Here is a 25,700-nt window from a genome sequence, read left to right as displayed (position 1 = left end):
AGTGTTTGCAATCTGGAATGTAGAGTATATTTTTTAAATATTTTTTTGTTAGAAGCTTCTGTAGGTATTCTGTTTTGCAAGTTTATTTGCCTTGAATAGCCTGGAGTTGCCAGGATACTGTACCTATAATAATATTGATTATATTAAAATTATTATAAACCAAAATTTTCTTGTAAGATTGTTAAAAAATAGTCTAATGATTATAATACTACTGATAATCAGGAAACTGCACCTCCTTTCTGTAATAGTAGTACAGTATTCTTCATAGACTGTATTTCAAACAAAACCTTTTAATTTAGCATATACCTGTTTTATTCATTAGGGGGCACTGCACAGCTACAGAAAATCAGTGGGTTTTGCAGAGGAATGTGAATACATTTCCAGGGATGCCATTTCACTTCCCATAATGTCCTATTCCAAATTATCTAGGGATAGTGTAAAATTAAGGGTGTTATTGTAATTTAAAGTCAATTAACTAAGGCTATCTGATAGCAGTTTATGGTAATTATATGAGGCTAGAAAATAAAATCTCAGATTCTACTTAGAAGACATCTCTGTGGCAGTTCAGAACACTGTGAATTATCATTTTTACCTTTTCCTTGAATTTATCCTGGACTCTACACCACACCTTTCGCTCCCTGCCATATCTCGTGTGATACCCTTTCAGGCAAATGACAGAATATGCTACAATCTAATAAGCCTTGTTTTCGGGGAAAGTAGGCCAGAAACAGTCTTAACTATTGTTGAAGGGTAACCAGCCAGAGATGACAGGAAATCTGGCCAAACTCTGAAGATGCACGTTGTCGAAGAGGTGAAGAACCTCCTTTGAACTCTTCTGCAGGAAAGATGCAGAGTCTTAGAAGTAGTAACACTTTTAGTTTTGTTTCAGGACTTTTTCCAGCAGTCCTGCACCTGCCTCATTTTTCTTAGGTCTTTTCTAAACGTAGATGGCCTGCACAACTCAAGTGAAGGGGAGATGATACCTATATATTGTGCAGTCAGCAGAATATGATGGCAGTAGTCTGCTCATTCTTGAAGCCTGGCCTTTCTTGAATTAAAGCCTGTTGTGGTGTATTGTCAGCCCTATTTCTGTGCTTGTCTCATTAGTAGGCGCTTGTGGCTAATTCCATTTAGGTCAGGAGTATGATAGATAGTGCTACATAAACTAGAGCTGCGAAGAATAAACCCTGTGCCATCCTTATGGCACAAAGGTAGTTATTGCACTGAATGATGAACTCTGGTCAGGGAAAGAATGCTATTCTGTGACCCGTTCACATGTTAAACATGAATGTGTTACATTCGGTTGGATTTTGGAGGGCAGTATCTACATTTCACACTGGAAGCCAACGGTGCGATTGTACTCTTTCCAAGGGGGTTTACTTTTCTGATTCATGCCAGCCTGTTGCCTGCTTTTACCACCTCTGTCAAAATATATCTGTAAACCGTGTGGCGCCAGTTCTTGATGATGTGTAATAATCTGAACCACTTACCTCTTACTAATCCTGTAAATAATTGATACCTCAGTTTTATGCTTAAGCCACAGTCATAAGCAAGGAATTTTTTTCATTGACTATAAACCAGAACACTTTTATGCTTAAACTAGAGTATTTAGGATGAAAATCTCATTCAGCATTTTAGGATAAAGAACAGCAGGTTTTGTTCTAATGAACTCATCTGTTACAGCAATAGTCAGGTACAAAACACAAATATTGAACCTTCTACTCCAATTTTAGTTTATGACTGTATTGCTTTGTCCTTTAAGAAAACTTGAGTTAGTATTTGAAGGCTGTAGCTGTGCACACAGATAGAAACTTTTTGTACCTTTACTTTACAAGCTACCTGAAGTGAGGTGCCATTTTCTGTGCTGACAAGCGACCAACCAACCAGCCCTTTCATAGCTGAATGTTCACTTCCTCATCCCAATCCCACCTGGTTATTGTTTTCTATCTGCATCTTGGGTGGAGGATCATGATCCTGATGGGCAACAAGCTGAACACAAGTCAGCAGAATATCCTCGCAGCAATGAAGGACAATACCATGAACTCTGTACTGTTCTGTATAACAAGAGTCTGGCTAGCAGGTGGAGGGAAGTGGTTGTTCCTTCCTATGTACGACTAATGAGCCTTTTTTTTTCCAGTCTGTACATCGGTATATAATGAAACAAGCCCAGGGAGGGCTGTAAAGATGATGAGGGGAACAAGTGTGTGATGTAGGAGCAGACTCATCTAGTCTGAAGAAGAGAAGGCTAAGGAGGGCTCTTTCTGCTGTCTTTGGCAATAAGGGGGTAGGGAGTATAGGGAAGACAGCCGCTCTCTTCTTAGAGGTGCACAGCAGGAGCCAGCAAGGGAAATTCTGATTAGCTATTAGAAAAAAAGAAAAATCACCATGAGGGTTTATGAACATTGAGACAGGTTGTCCAAAAAGGTGGTTGTCTCTCTGTTCTGAGAGACAGTCAAAATTCAGTATGGCCCTGAGTAGCCTGATTGAAGTTGACCCTGCTTTGAGCAGGAGATTGGAGATGACCACCTCCAAGGTCCCTTCCAACCTAAATTGCTGAGTGATTAAGCTATCAGTGAGGTGAGAGCCTTTATATCTTCTGTTTATGAATGTGGTGAAGGAGATTTCCTTAGCTTTTAGTCCAGCTTTTCTGTCCCCAAAGCTCCTTTCATGCACAAACATACATACCTCTCAGGTGTATGTACCATTCTATAGGACAGGATCAAACCTCTATCTCCTTCCTCACTTACTCCTCTTAGAAAGTAGCACCTTTAATTGGTTCCTTTTGGGTAATGCAAGGTGAATCAAACTGGCTCTGTGGTAAATGCATGTGCCCGAGTTTGTTCGTATCCAAGGCACTGGTGGCTGCTGCTCTAATCTTACTGAGTTTAGGGCATTCGTGGAGAATTGTCACCCTTGTCTGTGTCAGTAACGCGCCTAGTTATTTTGTTGTACTTGGTAATAAACAGGAGCACACAAAAACAGTAGATGGTTAGATTTCTTTTCCCTAGGTCAAGCTTCTGGGTACATGTGTACCAAAACACTTGTAACACTTCTTGTGTTTGACTTTCAATGTTTGCAGCAATTAGAAGAAAAGAGTGAGGATGAAGAGGATAAAGAGTGCTTAAAGCAAGCAATAACTGCCCTACTGAATCTTCAAAGTAGTATGGAAAGGATATGCTCCAAAAGTCTTGCAAAACGAAGGCTTAGGTAAACACGTTTCTGTTTTTCCTGCTTTCTGCTCTTAATGCTTTGCTATAAATCCAGGGCTCCCAGTTTCCTCTTTTAGTAAACAATGAACAAAATAGTTTGTGACAAGCCTGCTTTTTCAGAGGAAGTGACATCAAAGCCAAGATAATTTGTTATTGTTTTAAAACCCTTCGAATTTCTATGCGTCTTTGCATACTGGTAGTTGAGACGTCCTGAAGATTCACTGGTAAGTAGAAAACAACAGCGTTTGCAAGTTAATTATGCTTGGTTAATAAATACCTGTGTAAAAGTATTGTGCCTGTACATTTCTGTATGACTAGACGGAATGTTCTTGAGTTTGAAACTACCTGAAAGTAGTCTGAATAGTTTTTTTGTACAATGGCTAGTTAAAATTTCAACTAGATAAACAGAAAACTTGTATTCAGTTGCACCGTTGAAGCAATTTCTGTATTATATAACCTGCTATTTGTTTTAACATTAGAATTTACGCAGCATTTTCTTTACTAGTTATTTACATTTGTTAAAACTTTATTCTTAAAATTCATTCAAAATTTTATTCACCAAGCTAGTTCTGTACTGCAAAGTATAACCTTTAAGGTTGGACATGAATGGATTTAACAGCTTATTTTTTCTAAATCTGCTTCTTTCAAACGGAGCATTCTAAAATAGTTAGTCAGCTATGGAAATGAGTGATACATTATGCCAAGGAGGTACTCTAACGGCTTTCCTACTTCTGGTTGCTGTGTTTAGGTAAAATATGTATTGCATGTAAGATAAGTAGAAAAATCTTCAGATGGGATACTGAGAAAAAACATTTGTCAGGTCCTGTAATAGTGCTTTTGGTAGAAGAGTCCTGATAGTTCTGAAGTGGAATTCTCATCACTCAGACTTGTGTTTTTGTTGAAAGTGGTGGTTGTGGTTTTTAAAAGCGAATGTACTAATAGGCTACCTTTCTCCCGTCCTTCACTGAAGTGAATCTGCATGCCGCTTCTATACTCAGCAGATGAAGGGGAAACAGCTAGCAATTAAGAAAATGAATGAAATCCAGAAAAATATTGATGGTTGGGAGGGGAAGGATATTGGACAATGCTGTAACGAGTTCATCATGGAAGGAACGCTCACACGCGTAGGAGCAAAGCATGAGAGACACATATTTCTGTTTGATGGCTTGATGATTTGCTGTAAGTCAAATCATGGCCAGCCAAGACTTCCTGGTGCTAGCAATGCAGAATATCGTCTAAAAGAAAAGTTCTTTATGCGGAAGGTACAAATCAACGATAAAGACGACACTAATGAGTACAGACATGCTTTTGAAATAATCTTAAAAGATGAGAACAGTGTTATTTTTGCTGCTAAATCGGCTGAGGAGAAAAACAACTGGATGGCAGCATTGATATCTTTGCAATACAGAAGCACGCTGGAAAGAATGTTGGATGTGACAATGTTACAGGAAGAAAAAGAGGAGCAGATGAGATTTCCAAATCCTGAGCTGTATAGGTTTGCGGAACCAGACTCTGAAGAGAATATTGTGTTTGAAGAAAACATGCAGCCCAAGTCTGGAATCCCTATCATCAAGGCTGGAACTGTTGTCAAGCTCATTGAGAGGCTGACTTACCATATGTATGCAGGTGAGGCATGTTATTTATGCAGCCAAAACAGGTGTTGACTGGCTATGCTTCTCTTTTTTCTGTGTTACTTTAGATACATACAGCAAAACATACGCGGTATATAGACAGGGAATATGCTGTGCCTTGCAAATATTCTGAAATGCTTTTTGAATTAAGGTTTGAATTTGTGAAGAAATCGTCAGCTTTGTAGCTGTAGAAATTCAAACCATGAATCCTGTTTGGCTGAATGTAGTGGGATACGTGTGTGTGCATAAAGCTATTCTTATGCAAGGGATGAAGGGGGGCGGCGCCTGCAGGAATTGAGCTCTAGACAATGGTTTTTCCTGTATGCCCCAGGCGACGAGAATTGCCTTCCCTTGGGACTTCCAGAGCTGGGGTGGTATATGAAGGGCCAGCATTTCAGAAGGGAATTACAGCCTGGTTCTTCCAGTTAAGGTTATAAACTACTACCTGTGCCCGTGCTGACATGCAATGGATATGCAGCAGATAGACCGAATACCAGTTTGCTAGAGGGAGTCATCTGCATAATTCAGCCTCTGCACTTAGCCTCGATCAGAATTTCAGTGGGGATTTGTTTTAAGAGCTTTTGACTACAGGTTTCTGTTCAGGCCGAAGATATGTGGAAAGCAGTTACGTGAAATGAAATGGATCATCCTGTCCAACGTCAGTGTGTGGAGTTTTTCTTGATAATTTCCCAATATTTTCTTCAGCTGTGCTGAAAAGCTTGGGGTTTTTTGAGTCTGTCTTTATGGCAGTTATTCTAAATCCTCATGCATTTTACTATTAGTGATTCTCCTTATATTCAACTGTAGCTCCCTCTCCCCTTTTTTTCTTTCTTTTACTCCTTTCTGCTGTGGTTATCATAAATTGTTCTGTAGCTCAGGCTTGATGGCACTGGATACCTACCATAGAGCAGAAATACATGTTTGGAAGAAGTGAGGAATAGGCTGAATATAATTGGGACGGTTTTGTTTACTTTAATTTTAAGGTGCTTGTAAATCAGTCTATTTGCTCCTTTACTTTTATTGCTCTTCTCCACATTTACTTCAGTTTAGTTTTCCTAACATTAATTGGAAACATAAATTCAGTATTTTATCTGCAGTTTTTACCAGAGCTATTTTGTGCCCATGCTCATATTGTAACTTTATAAACCTTTAGCTTTTGACTTAAAATTTTACAGGCATGATTTATGACATAATAGCTTTTTTTTTTTTTTTTTAAGTTGGAATAAAACAATTCAGCCTTAGAGAAAGGAAGACTTTTTTAAAAGAAAACTAGAATAGTATTTGGCAGAGAATTAACAAAAATAGTACATCTTAATGGCCTTGTGAGCATTTGCCTTGTTTTGGCTAACTTGCATGCTGTTGAGAATTGCCCTTTCCATATATACAGTGGCTTTGGTGCAGTAACCTAGGCATTGTGCCAAGTGTTAGTAGCAAGCTCCAAGCTTGGTCTCTGTTCAGCAAGCCACGAACTATGTTCTTAACCTCCATAAAATGAAAACAGAAGTTTTTGAAGAACATGTGGCTTGTTGAAGTAGGTCTCTTCTGTTGATTTTTTGTATTTGCATGTCTTTTTGGCTTTTCTAGCACATAGGACAGCAAGGAAGAGGTCTGATTGATTGATTGATTAGATCTAACCTCTTCCACAGTTATTTAAATCCCTGCATTTAAATACATTTAAATCCCTAATGAAACCCTAAGTAGGATACTTGAAGTCTAAAGTTGAAGTCTTGTGTGATCTTGACCAAACCATTCTACAACAACACTGAGGATGTAGGAACAATTTGACCAAATAAAAAATATGTATGTATCCACAGGATGGTCTTGTGGTGTATTGATTTAGCCTGTGTTTGTAACCTTAAAGATCTTAGTTCAGCATGTGGATCTGATGCTGAAATGTTAGGTTCAAAGTCATTTCTCTACTCCTATTTTTCATTGTATACCTTCTGTTTTATAATTAGTTTTCTTTGAGGAAAAATATAGTCATCCTAACTATTCTCTGCTATCTTTTTTAGGGGAACAAAGGAATACAGATTTAGTGACTCAGCCAAAAAGACTGTTGCACAGGAAACGAGATCCATTTACTATGTAAATCATTTGGTGTTTTGTTGCATTTTACAAGATGCAGTGAGTTAGGCAACAACTTTCCATAGTAACCTTTCAGTTATTCTTTCCTACATGTATCAGCTTAGTTCAGGGCTTCTGTTTTGCTTTGAGACTTGAGGAACAGGAAAATGAGTATCCTGGTGGTATCTGGCCAAACAGCTACAGACTGTAGAATTTATTTTCTTACCTCACACAGGACTGTGTATGCATAATTGTAATCCTAAAAGAATGTTATTTGCTTTATATAAATAAGCCATGAGAGCAAGCCCTTTTCTGATGCAACTTTTCTCCAGTACAGTGTGACGGGGTAGGTAGCCCTTGCTCTGACAGTCTAAAGACACCCTTTACTTTAGCTCTGTGCCTTTACTAGGTTCTTACTTTGTAGGTCAAATACCATAAGGAGTAGTTATAGGCACAGTTGCATAGGTTGTGCCATTTTGTTGCAAGCTGCTGAAGAGCAGTTGATTTAGTTGTATACTGAAGAGTAAGTGGGCTACGTACCAATAGTAGTCAACTAAATCAGGGCTCCACTTTTTGCCATGTGCAAAGATCCATATAAGAATCTGTGTCCCACTGGTAGCAGTAGGTGTTTGACTCCCCCCCCCCCTTTTTTTCCTTCCTTCACCTCTGTGACACATGCACAATAAGAGCTTACCTGCAGGATTTTTTCCCTGTTTCGCTGCAAATTACTGACTGCATGATGGCCTAGCAATTACCCAGCAGTGCTGTGAAAGCCTGAGACGTGCAGTGTCTACCAGAGCTAGTACAGTGACACACCACAACGTGTGGAAACCCATAACCATCCTGTGATGGAGCAGTTAAGAAGAAATCTCTGCAAAAGCCACTTCCCATGTATTTTTACATAAGAGAAACTGTCCTTCAAATAGAAATTCAGATTTTGGCCTTATTTGCATAGTCTGGGGTTTGTATGTGTTTTATATGCATCTGTGTGTGTTATCTCCTCCTTTTCCTGATATTTGTGTAAGAACAGCTAGGTTAGGAGGTACCAGAGTTTGAAAGTTATGGCAATTTTTTTATCTATAGGGCAGTGCTCTTCTATTTTTAAAGCTTTGATATGTTAAGAGTGCTTGTGCGTCATCATAGTGTCCGTTTCCTTTCTTAAGGAATTCAAGGGTGATTATTTATAAATCCTTGTAGAGCAAGTTATTGTTCTTTTTTAGCTTTCAAATTGGCTGTATTGAAGAGAAAATTATCACATGAGCAGACATCCTGACTGACTCGTGTTGTCTGCTTTTTTAACACTTGCTCATATACTGTACGCTATTTTAAGTTACAGATTTTGCTAGTAAGATAACAAGGTTAGGTTTGATTTTCTGATTTACTTCATATGAAATTCAATACGTATTTTGGATGTAAAAACTGACTCTGCCTGTAAATAACAGTAGTTAGGGACTTAGAGCCTCCAGGGATCTGAAAATATTAGTACTGCAGAGTCTTTTTTCTCTTTTGTAGAGACAAAATCCATCTAGGGTCTAAATGATTTTAAATGGTTTTAAAACCCTGTGTTCTAGTGAGCAAATCTACCTAGTCTAATTTGATGTAGGTCAAATATAGGCTTTTTTTTCCTGCATTACACATGCAGCCTATAGGAACTCCTGCTTCAAGTTCTGTATGCTCTAGTTCAGCCACTCTATCTTAGAAACATTTCCAATTTGCATTTGGTTTTTAAATCTGTGTATGGAGAAGCTTCTGCAACCTGCTCGTTAATTTTGTCCAATGGTAACATTAACATTGTTTGTGGTCAACTTTCTGTAGTGCCAACATGCTGTCATTGGGTTTCCTCATACTTGAAAACAAATGATTTTACTTTTGTAGTTAAGGGAAACACTTCAGTTTTCACTCTGCATACTTGTTCTTAAAACTGTTTTGAATATTTAAATATAGCGATATGTAAGTGGTCAATTTAAGTTAAATATATTGATTTTGTTGAAATGAAATAAATACAACTTAAGGGTATAGCTGTTCATTAACTGAAAACATCTCTAGCCAGCCTTAACCTCAACTGGTCGTAAGTTGTACCAGTTTTGTGAAGAAATTCTCCCAGAGAAGAGAGTTAAGCCATTTCTTTCCAATGCAATGTTACTTGTTATGTTATTTGAGTTCTCTTATTCTGGACACTGTCAAAACCAAGATTGTTTACTAGATGGCTCATTAATAAAATCATCTATTTATTATCTTTAGAGTTGAGGAAAAAGAATCCAAACTTTTAATAACTGAGGTGATAGTCATTTTTATGAACTCTCAAGCGGAATTAAAATTGGTTTTAAATTCTGCTTTATATTGCTATTTCAAGAGGTTTCTAAATTTTTACAAAAGTAGTTTTGTTTTACATTGGGATCTTTAGTTTTTAAGCGTACAACTGACTTAAAGTTATTTTAAAGTATGAAAAGGTAGATGATTACTGACATGAGTATAAAATTATTCTTTTCGTAGACCCTAACTTTGTTCGGACTTTTCTAACGACATATAGATCCTTCTGTAAACCACAAGAGTTGCTGAGTCTGCTGATAGAAAGGTATGTCATTTTTTAAAATATTGTTCAGTGAAGTGCAATCTGAGTGGGGGGAGTTGATTTTTACTTCAAGTAAAATTTGTAAAATTCTTGTTTTCAAGTTGGCTTTGATTCACAACTAACACGTTTTGAATGTCTGTTTCTGTTTTGAATCCTTGTCACCCAAATTTAAGGGTGTCAAGGATTGCAAGTAAAATGTTTTTGAAGTAGCTGTTGTTACTTTCAGCATCCCAAGTTTTTTTCGTCTTTGAAATCTGTGCTTTGTTAAATACTTCTATGGTATTATTATAATCATCTCACATTTGTGAAAAGGCATAGATGTACTGCTGAAATTAACAATTATTCCTATGTGTTTACCAAGAAATAAAGTTCTAACTTGTGGAATCCTGAATTTTGAGCTATCTTTAATCAATGTTTATTCGTCATGTTGTGAACAAGGTTGGTCTAATAGGCAACTGGTGCTTATACATATCTTCTGTGCTAGATTTGAAATTCCAGAGCCTGAGCCAACAGAAGCTGATCGTATCGCTATGGAGAATGGAGACCAGCCTCTTAGTGCTGAGTTAAAAAGATTTAGGAAAGAGTACATACAGCCTGTGCAACTACGGTGAGTATTGCAGCAATGTGAAGCAAAGTGGTATTTTTTAAAGCTCATGCTGAGTTTGGGTTGTTGGTGTGCCGATCAGTCTCTTGCATTCGCCATTGTTCTGGAACCATAGGTTTTCTGCAAGGCTGTAAAACATATATTTGCCACAGACAACTATGCAGACCATTTTAAATAATGTCCTTTTTCTGAATGATAGTATTTTTCTGACTTCCTTAATTTTAAAGTAGAAAAATGATTATAACTGGTTGCTGGTGAAACGCAGACAGTAGAGTAATTGTATTTAGTCTACTGATTCTTACGTAGTCCCGTGAGCCCTCCACTACTGAAAGCCCTGAAATGCTAGACTTGAAGATAAGGCCATGTTGCAGAGTGCTCACTTCCCTTTTACTGTTGCAGAGTATTAAATGTGTGTCGACACTGGGTAGAACACCACTTCTATGACTTTGAAAGAGATGCTGATCTTCTGCAACGTTTGGAGGAATTTATTGGAACAGTAAGAGGTACTTATGGTTTCTTACGTGCTGTTATTTATCATAAATCATCCCTTTTCAAAGGTATGGATTATTTTTCCTTTCAGTGAGTAGATAAATAAGGATGACTACTTACTAAATACTTCATAAAGAAGATAAAAAACTTAATTAAAAAGAAGTCTGTTAATTCTCCAAAGCGTGTCCCATGTTCAGAAGAAAGAATTACATTACTAGTGTCCAGATAAATATGTCTTAGCTTTATGGGTAAGGGAGTTGAAATAAATGCAAACTGATAAGAGTTGAGTGAAGCTCAAAACAGAATAGCTGCTTTGATTGTCCTCTTAAATGGTAGGCAGGGGTGAGTTTTGTAAAAGATTAATGGTGAAACCACTTTTTTTTTAAGAGCAAGAGTTCTTCAGATATTTCACAGTGCATATCAGACCTGTAGATCTAAAGAGAGATTTAGATTAAAGAGAGAAAGATTAGATTAAAGAGAGAAAGAGCATAAGCCAGCTGGTTTAATGCAGATTACTGGTAAGTTTTCAATGGACTTGCCATCTTACGCATGGAATTCTTACAGTGTAGAGCTAAACAGGCATTTGGCTCTTGAGTTTTATTCTCAGTTTTTATGCTGAGTACAGTTAAGGGAGAAGTTTCTCCCTGTTCATTATTTTGCCCTTTTGTTTCATCTGAGGTAACCACACACTCTTTCCCAAGGCATAAGTTTTGGGGTGCTCACAGCAGCTCACTTGGAGCAAAAGAGTGTTAGTTTCCATAAACTCATTGTCAAGTCAGAAAAGAAAAAAAAGCTTCTGATTTAGAGCAGGAATCTTTTGTAGGTGTTCTGATTCGCACCTGGGCAAACCTGGTACACTTGGCATTGGCTGTTTAGAGATCTTGGAGAGGTGAAGCTCATTAGACTAGTGTTAACTTTGTTGAGTATTCTTCTTAATGTGTTTGAATGCGTTGAGAGTTCTGTAGGAACACCACTTACACACTAATAAAGAATGAATGGTTCTTAATTTATTCATTTGGGGGTTTAAATCCAAAGATTTCCAAATTATGCTGGCCTCTTTGGAAAAACAGTATTAAGGCTAACTAAATAGTGGTTTTTTTTTTTCTTTGTGCGCCAGGCAAAGCAATGAAGAAATGGGTTGAATCAATCACAAAGATAATCAACCGTAAAAAGCAGGCACAAGCCATTGGGCCAAGTCACAACATTACTTTTGAAAGCCCACCTCCGGCGATTGAGTGGCACATAAGCAAACCAGGACACACAGAGACTTTTGACTTGCTCACTTTGCATCCAATAGAAATTGCTCGGCAGCTCACTTTGCTTGAGTCAGATTTTTACAGGTAACTTTCCTCCATTGAAAAACACATGACACAAACCAAAATATCCTCCAGCATGAAATTGTTTCTGCGGTCCCCTGCTGTGAAGCCCCACGGTAGGTCAAGGGACTTTACCAATGCTGTATATTAATTAATATTTTTTCAGCAAAAAAGATCTGAAAAATGTACCTCAAAACCCAGTATTTGTCTAGTCTCCCCAAGTTAGCATGTAGAACCTGTGACTGATGCATACAGTTAACTGCATTATGCTCCAGGTATCTCTGGATATTTTCAGGGTAGATAAATCTTTGAGAAGTGCAAACATGAATTACATCAATTTTCTTCATATCCTAGTTTGTGAAGCAAATTACAGATCATGTCAGATCTGACCAGATGTCTGTGAGAGATTATTCAGGCACTGGAAGATCGTATTTTATTAAGATGAATGAGATTTGGACATCGTTCTTCATTTAGATGAACAGAGATGGTTAAGAATGATGTAAACTAACAAATATTTACAGTCTAAAAAAAAAGCATAGGAATACCAGTCACTGAAGTCATGGGGTGAGCCTAAGATCATAGGAGAGCAGTGATACCTTTTTATTTCCGAATATTAATTTCAAGTTCCCTGGAAATTAAGACTTTTTGGAAAAACAGTATCATCTTTCATACTTCTAATTACACATTTTAATAAATGTATATAATTTTCTAGAGCTGTGCAGCCATCTGAACTAGTTGGAAGTGTATGGACAAAGGAAGATAAAGAAATTAATTCTCCTAACCTTCTCAAAATGATAAGACATACAACTAACCTCACTTTGTGGTTTGAAAAGTAAGTGACTTTCCTAAATCTGCACCAGTTATATTCCTGGGCATCAGAAATATACTCTGAAAAATTCTATTTTGAGAGAATTCCTATTGATGGTATGACTGGTCCCTGAGAAAATATTGCCTTAACAGTCTCAGCTTTTTATTATTTTTGTTCTTAGAAGAGGACTTAATTCTAAACATTTCTAAAGCTATGTCCAGCTAAACTTTGTATATTTGTGTTACAAATTAATTTTTACTTTTGCAAAACTCTGAACACTTCAGTAAAAAAATATATGCTGTCGTGTATTTAGGTGCATTGTAGAAACAGAAAACCTAGAGGAAAGAGTAATTGTTGTGAGCCGGATAATTGAGATCCTGCAAGTTTTTCAAGAGCTAAACAACTTCAATGGTGTCCTTGAGATTGTCAGTGCTATGAACTCTGCAGCAGTATATAGGTTGGATCACACATTTGAGGTACAGTGAAATGTTTTCCATTTTTGATATGGAGGTGTCATGCATTGCACTTTAGCTACTCTAAAAGCCTATCTTTTCAGGAAGCATTTTCTTTACGATGAAACAAGGAAAGCAGAATCCCCAATGGATGAATGAATTAGGTGGTAATACAATACAGGGTTAATTTCCTAGTTTCAGAAGCAAATCAGTCTTCACTTAAAAAGTGCAGAAAAAGGTAGCAAGGTCCTGAGATAGCAGGGTACTGTTCTCATGGTCACTGACTTAAGTATCAGTTGGAGATTGTTACTCTAAATTTTGTTGATGGGTCACTTCGTGGCCCTGTCTTGCCAGCTCACCTGTTTAATCTCTTCTTAGCAAATTCCAAGTCGCCAGAAGAAGATTTTAGAAGAAGCTTACGAACTAAGTGAGGATCACTATAAGAAATACTTGGCAAAACTCAGGTCCATTAATCCTCCTTGTGTGCCTTTTTTTGGTAAGTAGGTTTGGTTCTGAATGAGCTGTAGCATGCACAAGCATCTTGAAAGAATTGAGCTAAAATACTAAACAAAGATATGAAGTATAGTGAGAAGTTAGCTTTAACAAGACTCTCAGTTTTGAATTTCAGCATTGTCTTTGGCTTGCTTAAACTGGCAATGGGGCTGATTGTATAAGGGAAACTGATATGCTTGAACTTGAGAGAAATGTTAAATTGACTATTAATTGCAGATGTTCCTTGCAGCAAAAATAAGTATACCTGCAATGTCTTAAATAAAAGGTGAGCACGTTAAAAATACTGCTGTCTTTAATACAGAAAGAAGGAATTTTTCTCTCCACCTCCTGTAAGAATTCTACAAAATAAAAATCTGTATGGAGTTGGGGAAAGAATCCCATTCCAGGTCATCAGAGACTTATCAATTCTTTTGAATTTGGAATTTCTGGCCTTTAGCAAATTGTGAGGCTAAGCAAATGACATTTCTGTTCTTCAGCAAGCTACTCAAATGTTTGCTACAGATCACTTCCAATTCTAGCAATACATTGCTGTTGTCCAACACAGGCTTCAGGCCAAAACTGGAAGAAAATGCTGTTGATGGCTTTTTTGGCCTTTTACAGATGGGGGAAAGAAATACTCCAGAGCTCTGCAAAGAAAGATAAGATCAACTAAGAAACCTTCTGTCCTACTTCAGAGATGAGCAGAGGTTAGCAGGATCACACATGAACAGTTTTAGTTTCTTCTCTCAAGCTATGCTTAGAAGAGTCATAGTGGGCCTTGACAATTCCAGATACATCATCTGTGGACTTCAGAGAACTCTTTTTTCTCTACTCTTCACATGACTTAATTTTGAAGCCAAGAGTGGAGATTTGAACAAAAGAATAAAACCTGAGTGATAGGCAGATGACACATTATTCTGCATCAGTCTGATGCTGAGTATAAAAAATAATGTTTTTGAGTTTAGCTGGGATCTCTAATGGAGTAAAGCTGAACTGGGATGGAACAGGTGAGAGTAAGCACTTGATCTCTCTACTCCACAGTGCAGTGAACTCCTGTCTTGGAAAACACTAGTTATGGCTAAGTGCATACACATCTGGTGTAAGTTTCTTAAACAATAGAAAATTATATAGACTTTGAAATTTTGATGTAAAAAGGCAGCTCCCAGGAAAAGCTGTATTAAAATATGTAAATTATTGCCATTATTTGAAAACGATGTGATTTTCTTATTGATCCTAACAGAGCAATTTTCTAAGTAGTTAAAATTCACAAATTAAGTTCTTGAAGAATTCTCTGTATTCCAGCCATATGATTTCCTCCTTGTTTTGTGCTGTATATTTTGAATCTCTTCTGTGTGCTCTTTAGGAATTTACTTAACTAACATTTTGAAAACAGAAGAAGGCAACCCTGAATTTCTAAAGCGACATGGGAAGGAACTTATAAACTTCAGCAAGAGAAGAAAGGTAGCTGAAATAACAGGAGAGATCCAGCAGTATCAGAACCAGCCATATTGTTTAAGAGTAGAATTTGACATCAGAGTAAGTGTCGTTATTTCCTTGGGTCTCCACATACTGAGCTACTTCTGTGGTGATTCTTTCAGCTGACAGACCATGTAAACTGATAGACTGGCACAGAGATAAGCAGAACGCCTGCCATAAAAATCTCTGTAGCCTCATTGTGAGAAAGGGCATAAAGCTCAAGACTCACAGTTTGGCTTACTTCTTTTTACATCTGTTGGCATGTTGGTAGATAGAAGGTCTTACTGGTCAGTGTTTAACAGAACAGAAACTGCCACTGATTCTCACTATATTTCGTTCAGTTACTCTTATTTATTACTGGCCTAAAGTGATCTCAACTGTCATTTTCCTCATCTGTTACACTGCCTTTATAATCTGTTTCCAGATTTACCAGAACTGTAGTGTGTTCACTTCATGTGAACACACTCTCACATGCGCGTGCTCTGTCTCTCTCTCTCTCAAGATTTTCACGTCTTTTGAGCTAGATGCTCTCAAAGAGCCTAGTTCTTCACTGATTATTTTAAGAGATTCTGCAAGATTTTCTCTTGTCTTTCATTTTCCTGAGGGTTTGACAGAAGGCTTTCTGAGAGCAGTCCTCCCGAATGTCATTGTAAAGATGGACTCTTTTCAGCTTCTTCTGAAGGTCATTTGAGCTAACCTGGTTTGATTTTTGCAGGCAGCAATTATTTAGGATACTTGCACACCTGGTTCCTCAGGCTGAGCATAGCAGGAGCAGTGTCCAGCAGAGGTCTGGCAACAAATGAGTTTAACAACTTGCATATCTGTCATCACTTTTGACTCCAGTGTGCTCTAGGATTCCTGGTGGAACAGTTGAGATCATTTCTGCAATAGAAACAGACAATGCAGAAGAATCTTAACTGATGCAAATTTTCTGCCTTCTTGTATTTCAGAGATTTTTTGAAAACTTGAATCCAATGGGAAACAGCACGGAGACAGAATTTACAGATTATTTGTTCAACAAGTCACTAGAAATAGAGCCACGAAATGTCAAGCCTCCACCAAGATTTGTTAGTATTCAGCCATTTTTTTTCTTTCAAGAAGGTGCTTAAATGTGTCTTTCACAGGTAGCAGAAGTTGTTGTAAATCTCAAGTTGCATAACTAGAAAGCTACATGCTGCTGATTTTGTGGTGGTTTGATTTCATATGATCTTAACTGTGTTGTATTTTCTCCTTTTATTTTTTTCTTCCCCAGCCCAAAAAGTACAGCTATCCTCTCAAGTCCCCAGGTGTTCGTCCCTCTAATCCAAGGCCAGGTACCATGCGACACCCTACACCGCTGCAACAGGAGCCAAGGAAAATTAGTTATAGCCGCATCCCAGAGAGTGAAACTGAAACTACAGCATCTGCACCAAACTCTCCACGAACACCCTTGACCCCACCCCCTGCTTCTGCTACTTCTAGTACTACAGATGCCTGCAGTGTGTTTGACTCGGATCCTTCAAGTCCTTTTCATGCAAGTAGGTGCTAACAGATAGTCTGCAAAGAATCTATGTATTAGATTTTGTGGTCTTAAAATGGTAGAGCACATTTATCCTTCTAAAGTGACAAAGGAATTGTTACTTTTGTCTCCTTGCAGCAGCAATAGCTATCAATGCATTTCATTACATTTATGTTACAGGTTTTTATGGTTAAGGGCGAAACTGAATGTAATTAGGCATCTTGCATAGAGAGTATTGAATATCTTTGGAGCAACTGTTGGAACAGAAGGCTGATATATATGTTTATTGACTATATATGTCCCAAGCCAACACTTGTGAGATTTGCTGCTGGCAGCAAGTATGTGGTGAATGTCTGTTTGGTGGTGAAGAATGAGAATACAAATGAAGATTATTCTGGTGCCTTACTCTGCCCTCTTGCCTTCCTGACTGGTTTCAGTGCACATAGACCTTCTTCCTGCAGAAACTAAAATCAGTATTTCTCTGCATTAAATCCATCAGGACTAATCCATACCTATTTTCTTTCTTTCTTCACCAACATAGAAGGAAGCACATATTTTATGATGTGCTTTCAGTAACTTGTAGTGGACTTAGCTCTAGGACTTGAAAAGAAGCTTTCAAAGAAAGGAATTTCTTCATTTTAAGATTGACCCATTGACTGCAGATTCAGAATATTGTTTAAGTGCTTTTATGATACAAGAAAAACTTGTGTGTTTTTTATCTTGAGAATTGTCTAGCAAGTGCAGAAATTGATGGCCACAGAGGCAAGTGGAGCTCAGAAGGGCAGTTTCTGGGACCTGGAAGCAGAGGGCTGCTTGGTGGTGTTTTTCTTTAACACCTTCATTTTTCACACTTTTTTATGAACAGCTAATTTACCTCAGTAAAAGCAAGTTGCCTTTCATGACAGCTTTATTAGCCACAGTAGGGGGGAAATATGCTGAACTGAGCAAAAGTTCACCATTATCATAATATTTTTATGTTCACTAGGATCTGCTTCCGTATCATCCATAAACTTTACCAAAAGTTCAGATGAAGCTCCTATTCCCCCTCCAGTTCCTCCACGAAGAAGACCAGAGTCTGCCCCAGCTGAATCCTCCCCATCAAAAGTAAGTAGAGAGAGAAAAAAAAGGGGGGAGGGGAGAAGCAGAGGGGATGTAAAGTAGAAAAGAAACTCTTAAAGTTAATATCTGTATTTTTAAGGAACTGCATGTGAAAGAGTAAGCATTTATTTCAAACCTGCACAACTCTGCTTCATTATGTCCTAATCCCCGAACAAATGAAAATTAACAGATGGAACCTAAATTTAGGGTTAGAAACGTGTCTCACCCTCTTGTCTACTAATCTGCCGTGCTGAGAGCCTGGCACGGCCAGGGGAGCTTGAAGTTCAAGGCAGATGTTTCCATCTGGGATAATCATCCCAGATTATCAAGAACTGAAGAATAACAACAGTGACAGGGGATGTACACACTTCAGTCCCCTGAAAAGGTTCCCTAGACTATTTGACCCTGATGCTGTGCTGTTCAGTGATCGTGTGTCTTGTCCATCTTCCTGCCTGTGTCATTGCTGCTTTTTCCTGTTGCATTTGTCTGGCATTTGGGAACTGTTCCAGCCTTTGTTGCAGACAGTATCAGATGTCTCTTGATTTCAGTAGGAGTTGGTCCATGACTTTAGAGAGTTGGGTAGATTGAAAATCCGATTCAAAATTACTTTAGAGCATGTGTGTCTTTGCCTTTAAGAGGACTTGCCTATGTCTCTTCAGCAATTGCCCTTTTTGGGGCTACGGACTGCTGTCAACTTGCAGAGTTTAACATATCTCTTTATTTTTTTATCAAAATACAATCAAAAACACTATAAATATGATAGGATGGTGAAAACCATTTACCTTGCCATTGCAGCCTCAGCTTGGGAGCCATTCACGTCAGTAATCCCGGCCGGCCTTCCTGAATTCCATTTTCTGAATGTAGTTTTTTACCCTGTTTAGCATCACCTGCCTCTCTTTTTCTCCTCATTCTTTTGGGGAAATAATTGATAGTTTTAGCCATCCCAAGTGCTTGTTATGTAGAGGCAGTAGAGGATATCCAGACTCCTGTCAGTGGGCAGATTTGGAACCAGCATGGAAACTATTGGTCTGATTGTTTTTTGCCTTGCCTTTTTTCCTCTCCCTGCATCTTTGTTCCCTGCATCCCTGGCTGTTAACTCACATTTGATGTATCCTTGCTATACCCCGCACATCCAGTCTCTCCATCTTTTGTGTCTGCATCACTCTGAGAAAATGCTTCTGTCAGACACCACCACTCCCTTTTGCTTCCTTATTCCCCACTTCCATTCTGTGCTTGCTTGCTGTGTCTTCTCTTTAACTGGATAGAGCAATCTGCAGGGCAGGGACTGTGCTCCCATTTCACAACAGTGTCCTATTCTTTGCTGCCACTCTGTAAGTTTATTAAATGGAATGTTTGTGTACCTCAGATTACTTCCGCACACCTTGACAGCCCACCAGCAATCCCTCCTAGACAACCAACCTCTAAAGTGTATTCGCCAAGGTACTCAGTGCCTGACCGGACCTGCATCTCTGACCCCCCTGAAAGCCCTCCTGTGTTACCACCACGAGAACCTGTGCGAACTCCAGATGTTTTCTCTAGCTCACCACTACACCTCCAGCCTCCACCGTTGGGGAGGAAGAGTGAACTTGGTAACACCTTTTTCCCAAATAGTCCCTCTCCGTTTACTCCCCCTCCCCCTCAGACACCTTCTCCACATGTAGCACGGAGGCATCTTCCATCACCACCTTTGATACCACAAGACGTGGACCTCCATTCTGTTGCTGGACCACCCGTTCCTCCACGACAAAGCACTTCTCAACATATCCCAAAGCTTCCTCCAAAAACTTACAAAAGGGAGCACACACACCCATCGATGCATCGAGACGGACCGCCTTTGCTGGAGAATGCCCACTCCTCCTGAACTGTCCCTTGCGCTGGGAGTCATAGTTTCCTGGTGCTACGTCTGTTGCTGGCAATGGATGCACTGAACCTGGTGGTGCCAAGGAGTTGGGACATGTAAGCCAAACACTAAAAACTCTCCAATAGATTGGAAATGCAGTGTACAGAAATGGAAGTGCAAAAGCAGACAATATAGTGGAAAAACCGGTTAACTTGCTGTTCCTCTTTTTGTATGCAGGACATTGTTCTAAAGTAATCGGGCAACTGATTGTACCAGAAAACAGAATTGAGGGACTACTTTGGCCAATGTGCATAGACTGTGTTTGTGTAATGAGCTCTAATATCCAGTACAGGAGGGAAAACAGTCTGGTATCCATCAGTTCCGTACAGTGGCACAGTTTTTGGAATGGAAACATTATGCACTTTTTTTAAATCTCAAACAGGGAACTTTATATCCTTCTTATTTTTCCTTTGCTTTACTCCCTGCTTTAAAATACTTTCCTAAATTTATGAGAAGGACTGTGAGGAAGATCTGTGGTACCTAACCGAGTTAGAATTAAAGCATAGCACTGTATTGCGGTCCTGTTTACAAGTTGTTACAATGAGTAGTAGGGGGTACCTAGGCTTCACCAAAGAGGTACTTTATTTTTTTTTTCCTGAAATATTATGGTGCCAGTTCAAAATAAATTTTTGCCGGGAAGCATAATGTCTAATTATTACTTTCTTTAGATAGAGCAGATGAAAGTCTTACATCATTAAGATGACAGCAAAATTAAAAAAAAAAAAAAAAAGCAGCACTATCACCTGAAGTAAATATACTACTACATTTAGAAGACTGTTAATCTCTGCTAGGTTATGTCACGTTCTTTTTAAGGTTTACTGATAATCCATTTCATGGCTAGTAGCTATTCTTCTTCAGTCGTGCCATGAAAACAGTCACTTGTGAAAAGGAGCGCTCACTGGCCAACTTCCATAGCTATTGTCATGTTTTACTAACAATAGGTTAATCAGCATACATAGAATTGCCTTGCAGTTGCAGAAATCATGTGTATATAGTGAATGTTGCATAAATATACTTGCAGATTGTTTTTAATTTAATTGAAATAAAGATACAGATATGTTTGGCTGACATATGTTAAATTATTACATGGACAAATGTACAATTCAGTTTTTCAGTTAAAACACTGAAGGGGATAAAAGCACATGTTGTGGTACGTATTTTTCCTAGTTCAGCATATGTATTTTAGTTATAAGAGTCTAAAGCCAAGTCAGTTTGGGCATGTGTAACAAAGTAATAATTTAGTAATAATTGAGAAGCTGGGTTACTCCCGAAGTGAATTATTGTATGTTATAAAACTTCTCAGACCTCATGTATGCCATTTGTTAGAGAAACTCAAACTTAACATTAATCTTTACAGTAGCCTTTTTGTGTCTGAAGTACACATGACAGAACACGTACTGGCATCAGTTTCATGACATGGATTATCCATAAACCTGTGTACTGCTCTTTGACTGTAGCCAATACTGTGACAAATAATGCATGCCAGTTATTGAAGAAAAGAAGCTCTATAACCTCCAGTATGTTTGTCAAGCATGAAGTATCTCATCTTCAGTTAATAAGGCTCATGGGTCAAAGTAAAATTCTATCACATTTCCTCTTTGGAAGAAGAATAATTTCAGCATCTTGGAAAGCTGTGCTATTAGAGATGGGGTTGGTAGAATGATGATGGAAATTGCCTTTTCTAATACTTTCTGCAATGCCATTGGTCGACGCACCCTGGTCCTTTAGTGTGGTCTTTACATTTCAGAAAGCGTTCAGATTTCATCAACATAAACAGCAGCTTTCATCCTAGCCAAATGGTGAGAATTTGTCAGTTGTATGCCTTCTTTAATATCTTTAACTACTTTATTTTGAAATGTTCTTCTGGCAAAGGAAGAAAAAATTAAGATCTCTAAATCTCAGTTTCAGAAGAGAACATTCATCGTGGGAACTTTGTAAAAACTCTCAGCTACAGGAAGCAGAGTTTAGATTATCAGTGCTTTGGATGTTAACCCTACAATGGGCATACTGTTGGCAATGTCATAGAAATTATTATGTTAGCTTGTCAGTGGATTACCAGAGAAAGCTCCTCAAATGTAGACTCTCTGATCTTTAGCTCTGGTTCTGTGCTAATTTGTAGTCAAGGCAAGCAAGGCGGAAGGAATGATCCAGAGGTTACATTGCCTGACTAGGAACTTGTGTTCATTCTCTTAATCCACAAATTTCGTAAGGATTGAAGTTCTTTACTGGTGGGGTACTCAGGCGATAAATGATAATGATTGCTGTGCAAGAGCCTAGCTCAAACTTCCTTTAGCATCCAGCAGAGTGAGTCCAGTCATATACAGTGCCCAAGTCATGGGGCTGACTCAGCTGCAAAACAGGAAAGAGAGAGTGAGAATCGAACATGTTGCATTTAGGATAGGAGTTTTGAGCACAACTGCTAAGACACTGGTTTGTCTTATGATAGCTTTATTTATGTTAGTAATTATTCAGTCTGCAATAACTTTTCTTTTGGACCACGTTTGCATTAGTGACAATACTTTTGCATGGAAAATTCATACAGAAAATGAATCACTTCTATGATTCTGTCTGGCTCCGTGTTGAAAGACCCTGGATGATCTGGTGTGGCCTGAGAGGATAAAGTGGCCTGGATCAATGACACACAGTTATGTGGAGGCTGACAGCTAGCTGGGTGAATTGCTATAATAGTCTAGAGTGTCTTCTGTGGCTAAAAGTGAGCCGAGATGATTGCAAAGTACTTCCGATACAGGTATCCTTATGTGGGCAGGAGTAGAAAATGAAGTGCTTACGTGGTTACAGAGGTCAGGAGAACTCTACAGGTGCAATACTTTCACATTTTTTGCTGTGTCACGTCAAGGTTTCTACTTCAGTGCAGCAGTGTAGCATAATCTGGGTTGGTTTGTTTTTTTTCCACAGGGGATGTCATAGTTGCATGTTATCTTAGAAAAGTCCCGTAGGTGTTTGGGAACTGCTAATATTGCAAGCCAGGCACAGTCTGGCTGTAGTCTAGCCTACAGGATGACCACTCAGTTACCTTACGAGCTGATGACCCAAGTTGCATGTTGTTGTCGTGGCATTCAGCAGCCCAGGCAAAGTTTTCTTGTCGCTGTTTGTTTAGGAAGACCATTATTCTACTTTGGGATCCGTACTGGGGAATCATTTGAGCGCTCCATCCTCAAGAAGCCATCTCTGGCATAAGCTAGTCTGCTTCCCTAATGTGCCTTGGTTAAGCTGGAGAGGAAGAGGTCTGTCTCAGCTGCAGTGTATTTATGCTAGCGCACTGGATTTAGATCTTTCAGGATTTAGATTAGTATTTCTGGATGTTTAGTTAACTAGTTTTCCTTTTATACGTATCTTAAATTAGATTTTCTTTCTCTGTTCAGTTGGGCTGTATTCAACCTCAGCGATGTCACTGTTGCAGGTGGTAGGTTATTGTGCTTCTGGGAGAGGGTTTTACTTTGTTACATACAGGGAAGTTTTCTTCTGAGCCTGAAGAGGTGCTTGAACAAATCTGCATCACAGCAGGCTGTGTGGCAAAGCCAGTGCATTATAAGCATATAAGCATCAGTTCTCATCTCTGTGGCTGTTGTCTCAGTCTAGTATAGCAATTTACAGAGGCAGCCTCTCTTACTGGTATTTCTAGCAGTGCTGCAATTAAACTCAACTAGAAAGAGCCCATCGTTCATAAAAGATTTTCTTGGAGTTATAAAAGAAAATGTTTAAAATTAAAAATGTTAAACAAAATATTCATTAATGCTTTGCTGCTGTGAGCAGTGCATTTGGCTGAGGTATATAAAAGTCCCTCCTTGGCTTTCTCCTGAATGCTGATGCCTTTTTCGGTCAGCAAGGAGGGCCTTGTTCAAAAAGACTTACTTTTTTTTTCTTTAAGATGTTATAAAAAAGATGGCAGCTTCTTATGGGCCTCCCCTGCCCCTAAATATCCTTTTTAGTTGTAGAATTGTCATTTCAAAACCTAGATGATACAGCTGAAATCTTTTTTGCTTCTATTTGTCAGGGAAAGGAACATGTGGCCCAATAGAGCTGTAAAGCCGAATACACTTTTAACTTAGTTTGTAAATTTCATGCCTTATTTTCCATTAAGAAAAACACCTTTAAGTGCATTTTTCTGCCAACTGTGAGCAAATTTCCCTTTTGCCTTTAATGAAAAATAGTGCATTAAGTGGCCAACTACTGCAGCATTATAATGCAAGCAAAGTAATGGGCAAGTCACTTTTTTGACTTCTAGCAAGCAATTGTGAAATCATGTTCTAGTGGCTGAAAGGTTGAAAGGGAAAAAAAATTAAAAATGTGCCAGATGCATGACAATTGTAGTAGCTGCCAAATGTGCCTTTTATCGAAGAACATCTGTAACTTTTTTAAAAAGAAAGGTAGACTATCTGGGTCGCATGGTATTGGAATTGTTTTGGACAAATTTGATTGAATCTACTTGGGAATGAGCTTTTTTCTGTTTGTGAAATGAGCAAATTTTAGGTTCCAATAATTTTGTTCCAGTATATGTGTACATTTGCCTTTGTTTAATGGCATGATTATTTGCCAAAATGAGTAAATGTTAAAAGCTATGTCAGTCCAGTTGTAAAAAGAAGAAAGAGAAAAGTGGTAAACATTACCTGGCACATCTTATGACCTGTGTACCTAACTGTCTGTAGGTGATCTTTGTATGCCGTGTCTGCAGTGGTATTTGGATTGCATTTAAGTGAAAATAGTGGCTGTTATCTTTTGGCATTAAAAGATATGTTCTAAAAATAAAAAATGCCTTACATATCCCGGAAGTGTACACTTTTGAATATGTAAGATACAATGGAAGTCTTGCTAGTCTGAGGCTGCCTGCCTTAAGTTTAATACTGTGTGCTTTGTGTTAAGGACACTTGTGAGTCTGCTACAGATGTAGGTATTGCTCAGAATAGTAAAATGTTAAAATATGCAGTAGCTTCTGAACAGCAGAACCATATGGAGTAGAAGACAAGTGAGCAAGATGTATATGTACAGTGGGAGAGACAAAGAGGCTTCCTGACAATGATAGAATTTTTTTAACTGTGTTGTTCTCTGCCGCAGGATTGTTCATTGTAGGTGTTAGTCTAGCTCTGCAGCTTTCTGTTATAATTTACCGCATCAAAGGCTCTCCAGTTCGTGCGTAAAATACTGTCTCTTGATTTTACTGTATGAATCTGTTAGGTAGTTTGTTTCGTATAAGAGCCCACATCTTGTCTCTATGTTGAATCAGATCACAGTAAATAAAGGGACATTATGTTTCATAACTTGTATCTGGCATTAGACAAAACATCTGCTTTCAAAGAACAAAGTGAATAAATGAAAAGCACTCATAAGTATAAACTGCTGAATACTCTTGGTAGCCTCCTCTCCCTAGGCCCCCTGCAGAACACCCCAAAGCAAAGAAACTAAAACCCCAACAGCCAAAGACTACCCATGCCGCAGCTTACCACCTGTTTGTGCGTGAGCAAAGGGCCCTAAAACTTTCTGTGCAGAGTTTAGAGAAAAGAACTGGATTCAGTGGAATCTGTTGAAATCCTTGTGCTTTTGCCAGGTACTATTGGCATAGTCTGTGGTGAGGTGAAAATACTTTAAGATCACATGGATTAAGCCATAAAAAATTGCCTCACTGGAAAAAAAGTAGGAAAAGGTGCCTTGTTTATACAAACTTTGGGAAGTATGCATTGTTAAGGCTGACTTAGAGTAGTGAAGTGGTGAGAGGATACGTTTGGGCCAGTCTGAAAGCCAAAGTTATTCATAATCTGAGGAGATTCAGTAATACTGCCTTAAACAGGGAATAGAGCTGTGGAAAGGTGATCTAAAAAAGTTACAGGCATGATGATGTGTCCTATAGGGAGCTGTTGCAGACATTGGTGGTTCCCCACCGGCTGATAGGCATGTGCTGCATCCATATGGTGAAAAGTGAGTCAAGTAGGAAACACTCTAGTAGATTTGCACAAGAGTAAAACTACATTTGGGGTTGGCAATACAAAACGCTACCAGCCAAGATCCTCATCACTGAGACCACTGTCCCTGAGTTACTCAAGACCACAAGGTGCTACAGAGCAGTAGGAGGGATACT

The 25,700-nt window shown here is 38.6% G+C and overlaps 1 protein-coding gene across 1 annotated transcript in view; it reads left to right on the top strand.

Annotated features, from left to right (window-relative positions):
* SOS1 (SOS Ras/Rac guanine nucleotide exchange factor 1) overlaps positions 1-24,885 on the top strand; it is a 54,206-nt gene extending 29,321 nt beyond the window's left edge. Inside the window, exons 9-22 of the mRNA XM_062571628.1 lie at positions 3,080-3,207; positions 4,180-4,835; positions 9,398-9,479; positions 9,961-10,083; positions 10,480-10,583; positions 11,687-11,909; positions 12,598-12,717; positions 13,007-13,169; positions 13,524-13,641; positions 15,001-15,173; positions 16,064-16,180; positions 16,366-16,630; positions 17,597-17,715; positions 19,076-24,885. Coding sequence (XP_062427612.1) covers positions 3,080-3,207; positions 4,180-4,835; positions 9,398-9,479; positions 9,961-10,083; positions 10,480-10,583; positions 11,687-11,909; positions 12,598-12,717; positions 13,007-13,169; positions 13,524-13,641; positions 15,001-15,173; positions 16,064-16,180; positions 16,366-16,630; positions 17,597-17,715; positions 19,076-19,570 — 2,886 coding nt within the window. The 3' untranslated portion in view covers positions 19,571-24,885. The remainder of the gene's footprint in view (positions 1-3,079; positions 3,208-4,179; positions 4,836-9,397; positions 9,480-9,960; positions 10,084-10,479; positions 10,584-11,686; positions 11,910-12,597; positions 12,718-13,006; positions 13,170-13,523; positions 13,642-15,000; positions 15,174-16,063; positions 16,181-16,365; positions 16,631-17,596; positions 17,716-19,075) is intronic.
* The last annotated feature ends 815 nt before the right edge of the window (positions 24,886-25,700 follow it).

The sequence above is a fragment of the Rhea pennata genome, chromosome 3 (assembly GCF_028389875.1).
Source record: "Rhea pennata isolate bPtePen1 chromosome 3, bPtePen1.pri, whole genome shotgun sequence".
Classification (NCBI taxonomy): Eukaryota; Metazoa; Chordata; class Aves; order Rheiformes; family Rheidae; genus Rhea; species Rhea pennata.
This window is presented reverse-complemented; position numbering and strand designations above follow the sequence as displayed.